Source organism: Scophthalmus maximus, chromosome 7, assembly GCF_022379125.1.
Source record: "Scophthalmus maximus strain ysfricsl-2021 chromosome 7, ASM2237912v1, whole genome shotgun sequence".
Lineage (NCBI taxonomy): Eukaryota > Metazoa > Chordata > Actinopteri > Pleuronectiformes > Scophthalmidae > Scophthalmus > Scophthalmus maximus.
This window is the reverse complement of record NC_061521.1, coordinates 156,947-172,798: the sequence shown is the minus strand read 5'-3', so window position 1 is coordinate 172,798 and position 15,852 is coordinate 156,947. Positions and strand designations below refer to the sequence as shown.

At 41.4% G+C, this 15,852-nt stretch overlaps 1 protein-coding gene across 1 annotated transcript; it reads left to right on the top strand.

Moving 5' to 3' along the window:
- Nucleotides 1–3,361: 3,361 nt before the first annotated feature.
- LOC124850122 (DNA repair and recombination protein RAD54-like) lies at nt 3,362–14,156 on the top strand. The gene is given in 19 exon segments (XM_047333325.1): nt 3,362–3,672; nt 3,761–3,844; nt 5,597–5,704; nt 5,787–5,847; nt 5,949–6,084; nt 7,197–7,266; nt 7,574–7,862; nt 8,794–8,918; nt 9,777–9,927; nt 10,017–10,143; nt 10,382–10,456; nt 10,610–10,740; nt 10,908–11,018; nt 11,908–12,031; nt 12,123–12,201; nt 12,282–12,461; nt 12,584–12,713; nt 12,716–12,746; nt 13,853–14,156. Coding segments are annotated over 19 exon segments (2,217 nt in total). The 5' UTR covers nt 3,362–3,669; the 3' UTR covers nt 14,055–14,156.
- Nucleotides 14,157–15,852: the final 1,696 nt, after the last annotated feature.

Genomic DNA, 15,852 nt, shown 5'->3' with positions numbered 1-15,852 from the left:
TTGTCTGTGAAGAAGTTTCTGATATGTTCAATATCAATGTATTTGTGATTTGTCAATACATAAATCAACATGTCCTCATCAAACCGGAACAGTTGTGTTGTACAATTATACTTGCTGCTTTAGTTGAGCTGTATAGAAATGTAGCTATAAGGAGACAGGGTTGTTTAATTTATATATGTTGAGTAATTCAGTCCAGGTCAAAAACCTGATCCTGACGCCTCATGAGCAAGGCTGCAAACAAATTGTCACTGAGAAGTATGACATGTCATGACACAGGGCTTCTATAGTATTTTTAGACTAGGACTCTGATTTCTACTGTATATCATAACCCAGTATAGTATATTAGACAGTATTCTTCTGTGAGTCACCAAACTGTTTGCAGATGATGACTTTAGAAATGCTTATAAACCTCAAATGAGAAATGTTCATAGTCTTCATATCCATCATGGTACTGTATTATCTTGAATATATTCAGTGTATTCTAACACGTCTTTTGACCACTGTTTTTGTACATTATTGGTAATAAAAGTGTAATAAAAAAGAGACTACAGTATATTTCAGAACATTTTTCTCTGATGATTATTTTGTTTCTTCTACATTTGTGCATGAATAGGAAATCTAATTTTAGATTTCAGGCATACAGCCCAGTGCATGATTAAATTGTTATACCCTGCGGGTGTTAATGAACAAAGTTATATGCAGGTTGAACCTAAGTTAGACAGTTATGCAGGGTGTTCAACACCAGGCGAGGGTCTTAATCCCACATCACACATCAGGTGGCCGTGCTGCATCTCACGCTGAAATGTCACAGTGGATTTGCTGTCTTGTGGACGCCATTCAAAACAAAAAATATAACTTAGAATATAAACAATAAAGGACAAAAAAAAAAAGAGCTACATCCAACCTTCCTAAAAGAAATCAAAAGTAATAATAAATCCTATAGTCACCACAGTGAACAAAGTAAAAAATTTAAGGAACAGATTTCATCATGAAATTCCCCAGTTGATTACTGACATTAAGGCATTTATTCTGTGTATTACAGGTTCTCTGACATTGAATGTTTAAATAATTAAAATAAATAATTAATAAATTATACAAATGATCGGATTAGAAATAAGTTCATTTGTGTACATTTCCGGAGCCAGAATCTGAACGTTGGATAAAACAAGGCTGTCAGCAGCTTTTAACCCTGTTGTAGGGAATTAAATACTAAATATTAAATAAAAAGTATTAATATTTTGTGAATGTTATATGAGCAAACCCTTCTGAAAACTCCTTCAGAATAAAAGGTTTGTTTGTGATAGTTTAGTGGAGATTTCTGGGTCAGAGCAAACTAAAAGAAACTCATTTTGAGAAAAGGGCCCCAGACAGTTTAAGAGTTCCTCATTGTCAAATTCAAGTTCACAGAGTAAATCCAACAGTTACCATTTGTGATCGATACAAGCTGAAAAGCAGTGCTTACAAGCAGGACTGATCTAAACTCAGTCCTGAACCTGCCTCCACTGGATTGCAGAGCCGGATGTGATGCTGCTCCAATTCTTACTGATAGAGATCGGATGAAACAGTTGCAAATCTTGGCAGATTGTATCCGGTTTCAGTCTTTACCGGTTTACACCCCACTGCTGCGCACTCTGTTCCCAGAGTTCTCACCTGAAGCAGCAGGGCTATTAACCCAACCACCCGGATCACCACATCACAAGATGGCACACACACACACACACACACACACACACACACACACACACACACACACACACACACTACCAGCAGCTTTTAGCACAGAGGAATTTGTCTTACTGCCAGCCACATACAGGAGGAGGGTGTGTGCTCCTCCACACTGAACAGAGTGTACCGCCTGAAACAGCCGAGCTCAGCATGCACACAAGCCTGGAGGAAAAGAAAAGCGATGCTGTCCCCTGCTGGTAGAAAGAGTTTGTCACACAATTTCTAGCGCCACAGTTTTCTAACTGGACTTATTACTCCAACGCTAGAAAATGCCTCCCTCTCTAAATTCCCTTGATTGAAAAAAACTATAATAAGAACTTTTTTGTCAATCTCTCATCGTTTCAAGTTTCATTTGAAAAGCCCTGATGAAATATTAAAAATCTTGTAGTGACGTCAATAGGGACTAAATAAATGTTTGAACACGTGCTAGAACGAAAAACATAGGAACATTATGGAGCTTGTTATAAGATAAACAGGATTTCCTCATACATGTATTTATCTTTAGTGCGTTCATTTGTAAATTAACTTTAACATTCATTTCATGAACAAACCCCTAACCCTATTCAGCCTTTCAAAATTGTAGCTAGTTTATGTGATGCTGGTTTAAACAATTGTATATGCCATTTGGGTTATTTTTATCCGTGACACTGTATTTCATAAGCCGATGTTAATGTATATGTAAATGTAAATGATTGTGAAACAACATCAATGAGAGATGAGTAGAAAACAGAGATGCTGTCACAGACTTTTGTTAAAATTCATATTTTTATCAATATTAGTGAAGATGGGAAAGGGGGATTGGGTACCGGCACATAGTTTTGGTATCAAAGGAGATGAAATTTTTTGATAATTGTGCAAAGGGAGCCAGAAAAAAAAATACCAACACTGATTTGACAGTTAGCCTCAGTAGGACAGAAACAGGAGAAAGACAGGTGAGGATGATGGTTTTATAGAGTTCACAGCAAAGTTGGAGAAATGAGATGTGCAGGAAAGAACAGAAGAGGTGAGAACGTACTGTAAGATCAAGACTTGGTTAAGACAGGGGGAGTGTGGAGCTGCATGTTCTGCTTGGGTTTGCTCTCCCACAGTCCAAAGGCAGTTCAAGTTCATTGGAGACTCTAAATTGCCTGTAGGTGAAAATTATGAGCATAGCTGGTTGTTTGTCTCTGTATGTTGGCCTGTTATAGACTGGTGACCTGTCTCAGGTTACATATGAAAGAGGTTTTCATTATATTAAAACACAAGAGAGCCAAGGATTTAAAAACACTAAAAACAGAAACAAAACAAAAAATATGGAGCACAAAGTATGCTAAGCATTTTTTTAATTTCGCTAAATACACTCAGTTACTTAAAGTAGTAGGCAAAGGTCTGCATGGAATAATTGACCCTTGTATTATGTTCACTTTTGGGACCCTTTAGTACTGTTCGGGACAAATTGACCCTGGACATTTCTTAAAAGCAATACAGAAATAAAATAAATAAAAACATCCTATACATATATTGTATTTATCTCAATTCCGAATTCATCCGAGTGGTCCGTAAAATAGTGTTTCCTGTGACGTTACCCAAACATGACTACTGTCTTCCAGCAGGCGGCGCCCTATGGACTATAGCGGCGCCTACAGCAAGTAGTAAGTTTGACTTTTTGGGCTTGCCGTAGTGTTGTGCCACATTTAGCGCGAACTTTAATGGAAACCGGAGTATGTGAACCATAGACTGATGTGAGCCGAGGAGAAACAGCTGGAGCAAGACACAGGAATTCCTTTTACAACTCGTCTCGTCCATTGTACTTTACTGTACTACCTGCTGACGCAGTGACCTCCGCGTATAGAGCCACAGCGTCATATTTACACCAGACCAACATGGAAGTGATGCAGGCAGAGCCTCCCGTGTGTCTGGGTAGCAGACGGTGAACGCCCGCACCGCGTCCAGGAGTCCGGGGAAATGGTGAGCGAGCCGTTCTGTCATGACCTTTTCCCCGATGATACGGACCGGTGTTGTAACTTATCCTCTCCGTGTACCGCCGTTGTTGCAGAGGAGGAGTCTGGCTCCCAGTCAGGTCGCCAAGAGGAAGCAGGGAGGTGAATCCTGCGAGGACGAGGAGTGGACATGTAGAACTGTGAGTGAGTTAGCATGGCTGTGACACGCACAGCTGGTTGTACTACCCCAGTGTTTAGGCTTGTGTGTGGAGACGGTAGAGAGCTGGTAGAGACCCGGTAGAGTCCCAGTAGAGACCCAGTAGAGACCTAGTAGAGACCCGGTAGAGTCCCGGTAGAGACCCGGTAGAGACCCGGTAGAGATCCGGTAGAGTCCCAGTAGAGTCCCAGTAGAGACCCAGTAGAGTCCCAGTAGAGACCCGGTAGAGACCCGGTAGAGACCCAGTAGAGACCCAGTAGAGACCCAGTAGAGACCCAGTAGAGAGCTGGTAGAGACCCAGTAGAGTCCCAGTAGAGTCCCAGTAGAGTCCCAGTAGAGTCCCAGTAGAGACCCAGTAGAGACCCAGTAGAGACCTGGTAGAGACCCAGTAGAGACCCAGTAGAGATCCAGTAGAGATCCGGTAGAGATCCAGTAGAGATCCAGTAGAGATCCAGTAGAGATCCAGTAGAGACCCAGTAGAGAGCTGGTAGAGTCCCAGTAGAGTCCCAGTAGAGACCAAGTAGAGATCCGGTAGAGATCCGGTAGAGACCCAGTAGAGACCCAGTAGAGAGCTGGTAGAGTCCCAGTAGAGACCCAGTAGAGATCCAGTAGAGACCCGGTAGAGACCCAGTAGAGACCCAGTAGAGACCCAGTAGAGATCCGGTAGAGACCCGGTAGAGACCCGGTAGAGAACCAGTAGAGTCCCAGTGGAGACCCAGTGGAGACCCAGTAGAGATCCAGTAGAGACCCGATAGAGACCCGATAGAGACCCAGTAGAGATCCAGTAGAGACCCTGTAGAGACCCAGTAGAGTCCCAGTAGAGTCCCAGTAGAGACCTGGTAGAGACCCTATAGAGATCCAGTAGAGATACAGTATAGACCCAGTAGAGATCCAGTAGAGACCCGGTAGAGACACGGTAGAGTCCCAGTAGAGACCCATTAGAGAGCTGGTAGAGACCTGGTAGAGACCCAGTAGAGACCCAGTAGAGAGCTGGTAGAGAGCTGGTAGAGACCCTATAGAGATCCAGTAGAGATACAGTAGAGACCCAGTAGAGACCCAGTAGAGTCCCAGTAGAGACCCAGTAGAAATCCAGTAGAGACCCGGTAGAGACCCAGTAGAGACCCAGTAGAGACCCAGTAGAGACCCGGTAGAGAGCTGGTAGAGAGCTGGTAGAGACCCTATAGAGATCCAGTAGAGAACCTTCTCCAGTGCAGGTTACAGGTGCAGTGTGGGTTACCATGGTGATTTATCTCAGTGAGAAGTGAACCACCTTCATAACCGTCCAGATCCACCATTGAGCCTGAGGTTATCTCAATCACCACAAGTCCTGCTTCATAGTGCAGGCCCCCATTGCCAAATATTGTTAATGATGATTATGATAATAATAATAATGGTGATTATTTATATACCTTGTATAACATGTCTCCAGACAGTCTACAACCACAACCTCTTACGATTTTATAAGCACTGCTGAATTATTCTGAACACATTTGCCATTTTTTTCCTATAGTTTGATGAAAGCTCTTAAATCATTTTCTCACATGTTTGGCATGTGTCATTCATGGAGAAAGTGTGTGTGTGTGTGTGTGTGTGTGTGTGTGTGTGTGTGTGTGTGTGTGTGTGTGTGTGTGTGTGTGTGTGTGTGTGTGTGTGTGTTAGTGTGTGTGTGTGTGTGTGTGTGTGTGTGTTTCGTTGCAGTTAGAATATAACTGAAGTGTGCTGTACCTCCCCACAGGAGAAAAGAAGAAAAAGTAGTGAGATGAGAGAGAACCATATCTCTCCTTTCAGAAAGCCTCTGACTCAGCTCAGCAGCCAGCCTGCATGTACTGATGGTGACCAACATGTAAGCACTGTTGAGTAATATCAAGTGGAATCTGTAATACATTTTGTATGACTCTGCTCAATGTTTAAAATTATCTGCACAGGAGGCATTTATTCGCAGTATCCTCTCCAAGCCTTTTAAAATCCCTATTCCAAATTATACAGGTAAGGTTTCTCTCATCACCACAGCTTCTCTTCCATGTATGGACTGGTACATGACATTAACAAGGATTACTTCCACTGCTCTGTCGATGACTCGCCCACAGGCCCGCTGGGAATCAGGGCACTTGGTCTGAAGCGTGCAGGAGTGAGGAAAGCACTTCACGATCCCTTCGCAGAGGATGCTTTGGTTCTTTACGAGCCCCCGACTCTGAGTGCTCATGACCTGATCAAAGCTGAAAAGTAGGTCCCTGCCTCCATCCATCCATCTAATCACCTCTCAGTTGATTCTCTGGTGAAAAGGCTTAATTGGATGAGCCAAGTTCAGACAGAAGCAGGTAAATGATTGAAGCTGAGTGCTGAAACAGAAAGCCAGAGGGTGCGGTCGAATTGTCCTTCCTATCATCTTTTCCTATCTACTGTTCCTTGACCTCAGAGGAAAACGTCATGCGGTCAAGGAAAGGTGTAAAGTAGGATTCATAGGACTTAGGAAAAGCCGACAGCGCTGCTCAGAGAATCCGACTTTCACTAAACTACGTCATCATGCAACGGCGGATGTTATTGACGTGCATCTCCGAAGAGAGAATACAAAAAAAATGCAGGGGCTCCATCCAGCATTTTTCAGTGTGTTTTACCACCGTGTGACATCAGATGTAAATTATTCATATGCAACGGTAACTTAAATGACATGCATCCCTTCTTGATCATATTCATACTCTTCTACTTCTTCTACTTCTATTTCGGATTGAATCGTTTACGTTGCGCATCGTGTGTCACGTTAATTATCGCTGCCGCAATGAATTGTGGGGCGTCTATATCCCCTTTCCTTTCGCATAGGAAAGTCCAGTGTAACCTATGCTAAAGGAGATAGGAAAGGAAGCATTGAAGCATCTTTCCTATGCATTTAGATAATCAGAAAAGCTCTTATCATGGCTGCCGATCAAATACTTCCGTGTCACTTCAAGATTTAGAATACTTCCTAAGCAAATTTGACAATTCGAATGTACACCGACTCTCATCAGGCTGTCTTCAGGTGAGGAGACAGTTTGAATGTTTAGTTCAAGTTGTGAGTACTTACTTACATCTAAGTTTGTCACCATACTGAGTACAATGCAAACTCTTGTACAGTACCAAAAAAAAGTCCTTGATCAGACATATTAATAATAAATAATAATAATACATTTTATTTATAGTGCCATTTTCATCTCAAAGGTCTACAGGTTATATTACATGAAACACAATGATACAGACACTAATTATTAACACATACACACATCTTATTGACTAAACACATTAAGAACAGTGGTGTAGTATACTGCATGTAATAAAAAGTCCTTTTTCTTTTTCCTGTCCAGAGAAAAACTACCAGTCCATGTTGTTGTGGATCCAGTTCTAGGAAAAGTGCTCAGGCCCCATCAGAGAGAGGTAACAGATTTCTTTTCTTCACTGATCAAAATAAACTAAATTGATAGTTAGATACATAAGATTTTCATGTTACATTTATCATAACATCGTTGTAGACAATTTCATAAATGAACTGACATTCTCCAGGACAGATTGAGAAGTCAGTTCACTCTAAGAAACAGTAGATAATAAACATACCCTTTTTAAACTTTTAACCACTTCTCACAGTCTCCACCCATGAGACGTGAAGACTTCCAGTAAAAACAGTTGGTGTATGATAAGATTTCTTTTCTCTGCAATTAACATGCACGTTGTTTGGTTTGTTGAGGGGGTGAAGTTCCTGTGGGAGTGTGTGACAGGCAGACGCATCTCAGGATCGTACGGCTGCATCATGGCTGATGAGATGGGCCTGGGGAAGACTCTGCAGTGCATCGCCCTCATGTGGACCCTGCTGCGTCAAAGCCCCGACACTAAGCCAGAGATAGACAAGGTCATTGTGGTTTCACCCTCCAGTCTGGTTCGCAACTGGTACAATGAAGTTGGAAAGTGGCTGGGGGCACGCGTCACACCAGTGGCCATCGATGGAGGTTCGAAGGATGACATCGATAGACAGCTAGGTAGTTTACCTCTCCCCTCCCTTTCATTATGAATATCCACAGCAAAGCTCATGGAGATCTTCTCATTTGATACGTTGTAATGTTACTCAAATGTCATGGGGAGCCTATAATCTCATTGTTGTGAGGCTGTGGCTCAGGAGATTCAGAGGATTGTCAACAATTCCCAGGGCCGAAGTGTCCTTGGGCATGACACTAAACCATAAATTGTGATTGACGTGATAGAAAAAGCACTGTGTTTAGGAGCTGTATGAATGTATGTGAATGTTACTTATACTGTAAAGCAATTTGAGTGGTCGATAAGACTAGAAGAGAGTAAATATTGGGGGTTAGTTTGAAGGATGAGGTATATATTATATTACAATGATAAAGTCGTAATATTATGAGAATTAAGTCATAATATTATTAGAATAAAATTGTAAATTTATGTGGAAAAAGTCGTAATATTATGAGAATAAAGTACTGAAAGAAGATTTTTTTTACTTTATTTAATATATCACGGAAATAAACAGCAACCCAGGAAACAGACCTGAGTCTTTTCAAAGTCCTGATTCTGATGATGAAAATGGGATGCTGATGTGCCAAAAATGAATTATCTCCTTATTTGAGGAACTTAGACTGAAGTACAGCTTCACAAAGTTCTCCACAATCCTCATTTCAACACATCTTCTGACAATTCTCCTCTAAAATAACACGGAGACAAAATTAACGACTTTACTCACATAATATTACGACTTTATTCTCGTAAATTTACGTCTTTATTCTCAAAAAAAAAATTCTTTGTTTTCTCTCAACGTGGCCCTAAAAAAATCATGTTATATAATTCTTCTGGACTTTTTTGAAAGTTTCTTATAACAACATAACTTGTTTCAAAGAAGTGTTATGGAATAATGATAAAGTGTTTATTAGGGGTTTTGTTTTCTGTTATTCTTAGTGAACTTCATGTCCCAGCATGGTTTGAGAATACCCACCCCAATCCTGATCATTTCCTATGAAACCTTTCGACTGCACGCTGGGGTTCTGCACAAGGGCAAAGTTGGACTCGTCATCTGTGACGAGGTATTTCGTCTCATCTGTCTGATTCATTTCATCTGTGTTTGTGTGCATACCTCGACTATTTACGTTACATTACGTTCATTTAATTGCCGCTTTTTGTCCAAAGCTACTTACAGTAACTGCTTTCAGTCATATCACAGGTAGGCCAACCAAGAATCAAACCCACTGAGCTTCTGTACTGGAGTCAGGAGTGTAACCCACTGAGCTAGACCAGCACAAGGCTCTATTCTTCAACCAATTTTTTATATTAATGCATGTCAAAACATCGTTGTTAAAGTGTATGCAGACGATGCAATCATTTTCACATCCAGCTGCAGTGAGCCATGTGCAGGATGAGCTTTCTACATCATGGCTCCTGTTGAATACTAAAAGTCAACAAAGTCACAAAAGTTTTGGATAAAATAAACCTGGTCATTTCATCTTTGTATTTTTTGACAAATATTAACGATTGGGTTGTAAGAATTAAAAGAAGAAAAGCAGATATACTTATTTTATATATGGATTTGCATGGGCTTGTTCCACCACCTTCATATTTATTTATTTATTAAACAGAAGGCAACAACTGTGAGGTGCCTCATAAACTGCTGTCAGTAAAGGGAAGTAAATATTGGTTTGTTCTACATATTCCTTTTTCAGACACGTCTCAAACCTGATCTGTGATCGCTTAACTCCACATGTTCCATAATGTATTTGTATATTGTTACCTGTAATGTTTTTGTTTTGTTACCTAACTAGGGACTGCGGGTGTAAATTAAATTCTGCCTACAATCCGTCTTTTTTACATCTTGCATTTTATACTGATGTGCATTTCCCTGTCAAATAAACAAACAAACAAATGGGTAAAGAGTTGTGCATGTGTAGGGCCATCGACTGAAGAATTCTGACAACCAGACATACCAGGCCCTGAATACCATGAGTGCCCAGAGGAGAGTGCTGATATCAGGCACTCCCATCCAGAACGACCTGTTGGAGTACTTCAGCCTGGTCCACTTTGTTAATGCTGGGATCCTCGGTGAGTAGACACACACACACACACATACACACACACACACACATACACACACACATTTATGTTGGGGTTTTTTTCCACCATGAAAACAGGCACAGCTCAGGAGTTTAAAAAGCGATTTGAGCTTCCCATCCTGAAGGGTCGTGATGCAGATGCCAGTGACAGAGACAGACACACTGGAGAGGAGAAACTCAAGGAGCTGATCAGCATTGTCAACAGGTGACCACAAAGCTCCAAAAACAAAATTCAATCTGCCATAAAAGAAGATTTTATCCACTTAGTCCACTTCTACTTTAGACTGGTACAGTGATTGTTTATTCTGATTTCTGCTTTCTTTCAAAACTTCTGATGGGTCACTGCTGTATCAATAACTAAAGTAACAAGCAAAAATGCTGACACATCCAACATGTTTGTGTTCATCTGGCCCTCAGTGACTGAGTGTGTTGTGCCTCTGCAGGTGTCTGATCAGGAGAACGTCTGATATCTTGTCAAAGTATCTTCCTGTGAAAATTGAGCAGGTTGTTTGTTGCAGGTAGGTTGATTCACTCATGTCCTTGGGAGAGATTTAGATGCTAAAGGAAAGATGGAATATTTAAGAGATGTTTATCTCTGGATACGTTTTATACATGTTTTTCTCAGTACATTACTTTGAGTGTATACGTTTGTTTGATGTGTGACCCTGCAGGCTGACTCCTCTGCAGACAGAGCTCTATAAGCGCTTCCTGAGACAGGCCAAACCCGTCGAGACATTACAGGAGGGCAAGATAAGTGTCTCCTCCCTGTCTTCCATCACATCACTCAAGAAACTGTGCAATCGTAAGTGCTCATACCAATTATAGCATATCGCTCTTTACAGTGAGGCATCAACAGAAACTCATCCGGATTTGAAGAGAAGTTCAAATGTAAACTTTAAGGGGAAACAGGCATGTAGTATCCATACACTTATCAAGAATCATGTTCTCGACCCCTGCTCTGCGTCCCAGATCCAGCACTCATCTATGAGAAGTGTGTGGAGGGTGAGGAAGGCTTCGAGGGGGCTCTGGATCTGTTTCCACCTGGCTACTGCACTAAAGCTGTGGAGCCTCAGCTCTCTGGTAAGAACATATACACTACAGCTCTGGTTGTAATTCAAGACTACAGCATGATTGACTCCATTTCTAATTCAATATTTGTATTGTCTCAGGGGTGAGAGGGGTGGGATAACTGAGTTCTGATCCTGGTCAAGATGCAAAGCCAGTGTGGTTATTTCTGGATGACATTTTAAACCAATACGCTGTGTGCTCTGTCTTGGTTAATAGGAATATGTCTAAATATCCTTAAAGATCTTGTGAAAAAGTTTTTTGATACCTCGTATTTATGTGTGACTGCTAAAATGTGAGACTATTGATTGATTGGCATTTACAGTAGCCAATAGTGCTGAATGTGCATCACACACGCTGATTAAACACCCCATGGACAGGATGATTGAGGAAACTGTTTTACGGGACAAGAAAGACAGAGATTTAGATAGTATTAAAATGCTTTGATATTGCTTTGATAACAAAAGATGAATGAATGGTTCACACAAGGACACAGGATGAAACACTTCCTCACTGTCCGTTAGCTGTCGCTTTTGTGTGCGCTGAAAAAAATCTGGGTTTTTGGCTCAGCCCATGCTCTGTAAATCGTAAACATAAAAATGGTGCGGACCGCACCAAACAACACTGCAAGTGCAGTTTGTAAACGTCTCTCGTCAACACCTTAAGAGATGTGCTAGTTGGTGGTGCTACCACGCGGTTTTGACCTAGTGGTTAGTGCGTCAACTTCCATACCGGAGGTCATGGGATCGCTGCGCTGCCAGAGCAGTAAAATCACAACAACAAAGAGGGAAACCAGTTTTCTCCAAAAGCCCCCTAAATGGATGTTGAGACTAGAAAAGCTAACAATTAAAATAAACTGAAAATGTTTTTCATATTTGTGATTACATTGTTTCCATGTTTCCAGGGAAAATGCTTGTTCTTGACTATATCTTGGCAATGACCAGGACAACAACTAGCGATAAAGTGGTGCTGGTCTCTAACTACACTCAAACACTGGACCTCTTCGAGAAGCTGTGCCGATCGAGAAGGTGATTTTTAAGAAAACATCATGTAATTGTGTCTGTTTTCTATGATTGGTCACTTGAAGCGAGTAACAACCACTCTCCTGGTCTTTTACAGATACCTCTATGTTCGACTGGATGGCACGATGTCCATCAAGAAAAGGGCCAAGATTGTGGAAAGATTCAACAGTCCATCAGTGAGCTTGAAAACACTTTTTAAAATTACTCTGTGGCTTTGAGAAAGCAATTGACCATCACCTGACTATCCGTTTTTCAGAACCCAGAGTTCATCTTCATGCTGAGCAGCAAGGCTGGTGGATGTGGCCTGAATCTGATTGGTGCTAATCGTTTGGTGATGTTTGATCCCGATTGGAATCCAGCCAACGACGAGCAGGCAATGGCCCGGGTGTGGAGAGACGGCCAGAAGAAGACCTGCTACATCTACAGATTGCTCTCTGTGGGTTCAGACTTCTTATCTACTGCTAAAATTCTGCAACAAAATTCTGCAAAAAAGTCATCATTAGATGGATCAGGGCTGTGGGGTTCCCACACTTGACTTGTGTGTCTTTGTGTGCACAGACGGGGACAATAGAGGAAAAGATCCTGCAGAGGCAGGCCCATAAGAAAGCACTGAGCAGCTGCGTGGTGGATGAAGAGCAAGATGTGGAGCGCCACTTCTCTCTGGGTGAACTCCGAGAACTCTTCACACTCACGAGGAGACCACCAGCGACACACACGACAGGTTAAAAAAAACGAATCATTCTTGCAAGTTGTTTTGAAGTTTATGTTGCTTACTCTGCTGATTCCCCTGAGATGAATTAACTTTCTCAAGACAAAGAAAATTAAATACAATACCGAAAAGTGATATTGTGATAAGCGTACACTTGAAATGATATTCACAGAGTCAGACTTTCTGGAACAATAACTTCCAAACGAAACTCTAGCGCAGCCTCCTCCCAATCCGAGTAAGGTACACAATGAGCTACTGCATCATTTTCATCCAAACAACCTGAATTCCAGGCTGGAGGACTAACATGGGTCTCAATAAGCAGTGAGATGAGTGCGCAGGGGACTGTCTGCAGAGTGCCAACATTACGTTTCATGTTATAATTATAAGTTTTCACTTTATAACGTGAAAGTTTCATGTAATAACGTGAAAAAACATGTTGTTATAACAGTAAACCTTTCACATTGTAACCTGATACTGATCCATTTTATCATATAAAACATTTGTGCTACTTGATATCAGTGATAGTTACGGAGACCCGGAGAGGACATGGAGAGAAAAAAAAGGAGAAATGTACTTTTGCGAGAACTTGCAAAACTTTGAATGTGCTTCCGGGTCAGTTCAGCACGGCACGGAAACCCAACACAACAGCGGAGTAACCGGACTTTGTTGTGTTTTCTTGAAGACGTTTCACCTCATATCGAAGAACTGAAGAAGCCTCTTCTGTAGGTGAAACGTCTTGCTTGTGATTCAACACTTTAGCAGAAAACTATGACCGGGATGAATGAGGATGTCCACAGACACAACAGCCGTGTGCACACACCTGTGGGAGAGGTGTATAGAGTTTTATTTTGAGATTGGCCTCAAATATAAAGACTTTAAATAAGTGCTTGGCAGTAGACACTGCCCAGCATAACTTACGAGTGGACGCAAGCGGCCACTCGTCGCAAAGTGTATTGACTTGGCAGTCCTGGTGAAAATCATTAGCAATGAGCATTAGTTACATGACAGCTAGACTGTCACATAAGAAAAAATGTACTTTTGCGAGATCTCGCAAAACCTTTGCTGTAGATGTAATGTATTGAAGCAGCCTCTCCTCCTGCCTCTTGTGTCGTCATTAGGTTTCGCTGTCACCGCTGTGTGAATGGCCAAGAGGTTCGCCCCCCTGCAGATAACTCTGACTGTACCAGTGACCTTTCCCAGTGGAACCACTGCTACAACAAGAAGGGTCTGGGGGACCAAGTGTTGAAAGCCTCCTGGGATGCTGCAGTCTCCTTCGTCTTCCACCAGCGCTCTCACGAGGATCAGAAGGGTGTTGCATAACACAACAGACTTCCTGTCACACCACTACCTGTATATACTTTTGCTGTAATTATGAGTTTTTATGTTGATGTTTATTTTATTATTAAAACAGAAAGAATAAATGAGAATGGCCGGTATTCAATCAATCCAACATGAATGCAGTATCTTCAACATAAATAAGTTATAATCACCCACTGGACTGTGAACACATCTTAACACTGATAAAGACTTTACCAGCTGTGAAGCTTCATCTTCATGTATCTGTTGAACTGTGGTGCAGTTGCACCTGTATCCAACTCACTTCATTGTGTGGAGGTTGAAGTGAAGCAGATTCTCACCTGTCTCTGACTCACGGTGGATTGTGGGATTCAAGAGGCTTTAGTTTCCTCACTGTAGGATAGACATGTGCATCCAATATTGCGCATTTCAATAGCACAATTCACATAAATCCCAGTACATTGAAGGGCTCCATAGTGACTTGTGGTGGTGCAAGTGTAAGGAAGAGGCAAGCATGTCGGCTCTTCCGCCTAACTGCCACTGATGCTGCTGTATGATTATTTAAATCAAATACAAAATTTAAGAATGTCTTTTCATGTTATTTATTTCTTTGTTGGTCATTTTTTTGTGTTTGTCATTCAGTAAGATTACAAACTACTTAATGGACTTACATGAAACTTGGTGATAGAATGGGACATGGGGCAATTAAGGACCCATTAAAACTTGGGGCAGATCCTGACAAAGGGTTCATTGATCACTCTATAACATTGCTGACAATGACCTTTTTGATATTTCCACCAATTTCCAAGGGAATAATGCATGGAGCTTGATGAAAAAACTGGCATATTTAGGGGACTGATCTCTAGGCGTGTGTACTATTTTGTGCGGCCTGATTAATTTAAGGGGACTGTTGGGCCTTGGCAGAGATATTCGCTTAGTTCCCATTCTAGATGAGAGCCATTGTAGTTACAGAAGTCATTTTCTACAGCCCATGTGAGAGGTGGATGAAAAAGCTTGATGAGGATAAGACCAGCTAAAGAGATTTTCACATATCAACCTAAAGTTCTTCTGATTAACCTATCCATAAAGCTTTGGTGAAACAAATTGTCCCAAAAATATTTTTTTTAACATGGATGATAATATAGAGGATGATATCAAGGTTCCATTTGATCGATCCATGAGCTCCAACGAACATATTAGATCTCTGACTCGATCCTGTTCCTTTCATTTGAGAAACATAGCGCAATTCATGTCTTTTGTCCCAAATAATGAATTGTAAATGCTAATTCATGCTTTATTACTGCCTGTTTTGATTATTGTAATTCACTGTTTACCTGTCTCAATAACTCATCTCTCGACCGCATACAGATAGTCCAAAACACTGCTACCAGGCTCCTGAGCCAGTCCAACAGATGGTCACATATAACACCTCTCTTATCATCGCTGCACTGGCTTCCAGTAAATTTTAGGATTCAATTAAAAATCTTGGTGCTCACTTATAGAGCCCTACATGGTCAGGCCCCACAATATATTTCAGACCTCTTACACCACACACCACTAGCCGAGCTCTTAGGGCTTTTACCAAAAACTTACCAAGTGTACCTCGGACTTGTTTTAGGACTAGGGGAGATAATGCTTTCCAGACTGCAGCCCCTAGGCTTTGGAATAGTCTTCCCATAGTCCTGAAGTCATTGGATTCTGTGGACTGAGTCTTTTAAAAAAACAGCCAAAAAAGCCAGATACATGTTATTTCAAGTCAAATGACTATTATTGATTTGACTGGAATTTTTGTGAAAAAAAAACAGAAAGGAAGATGACATCT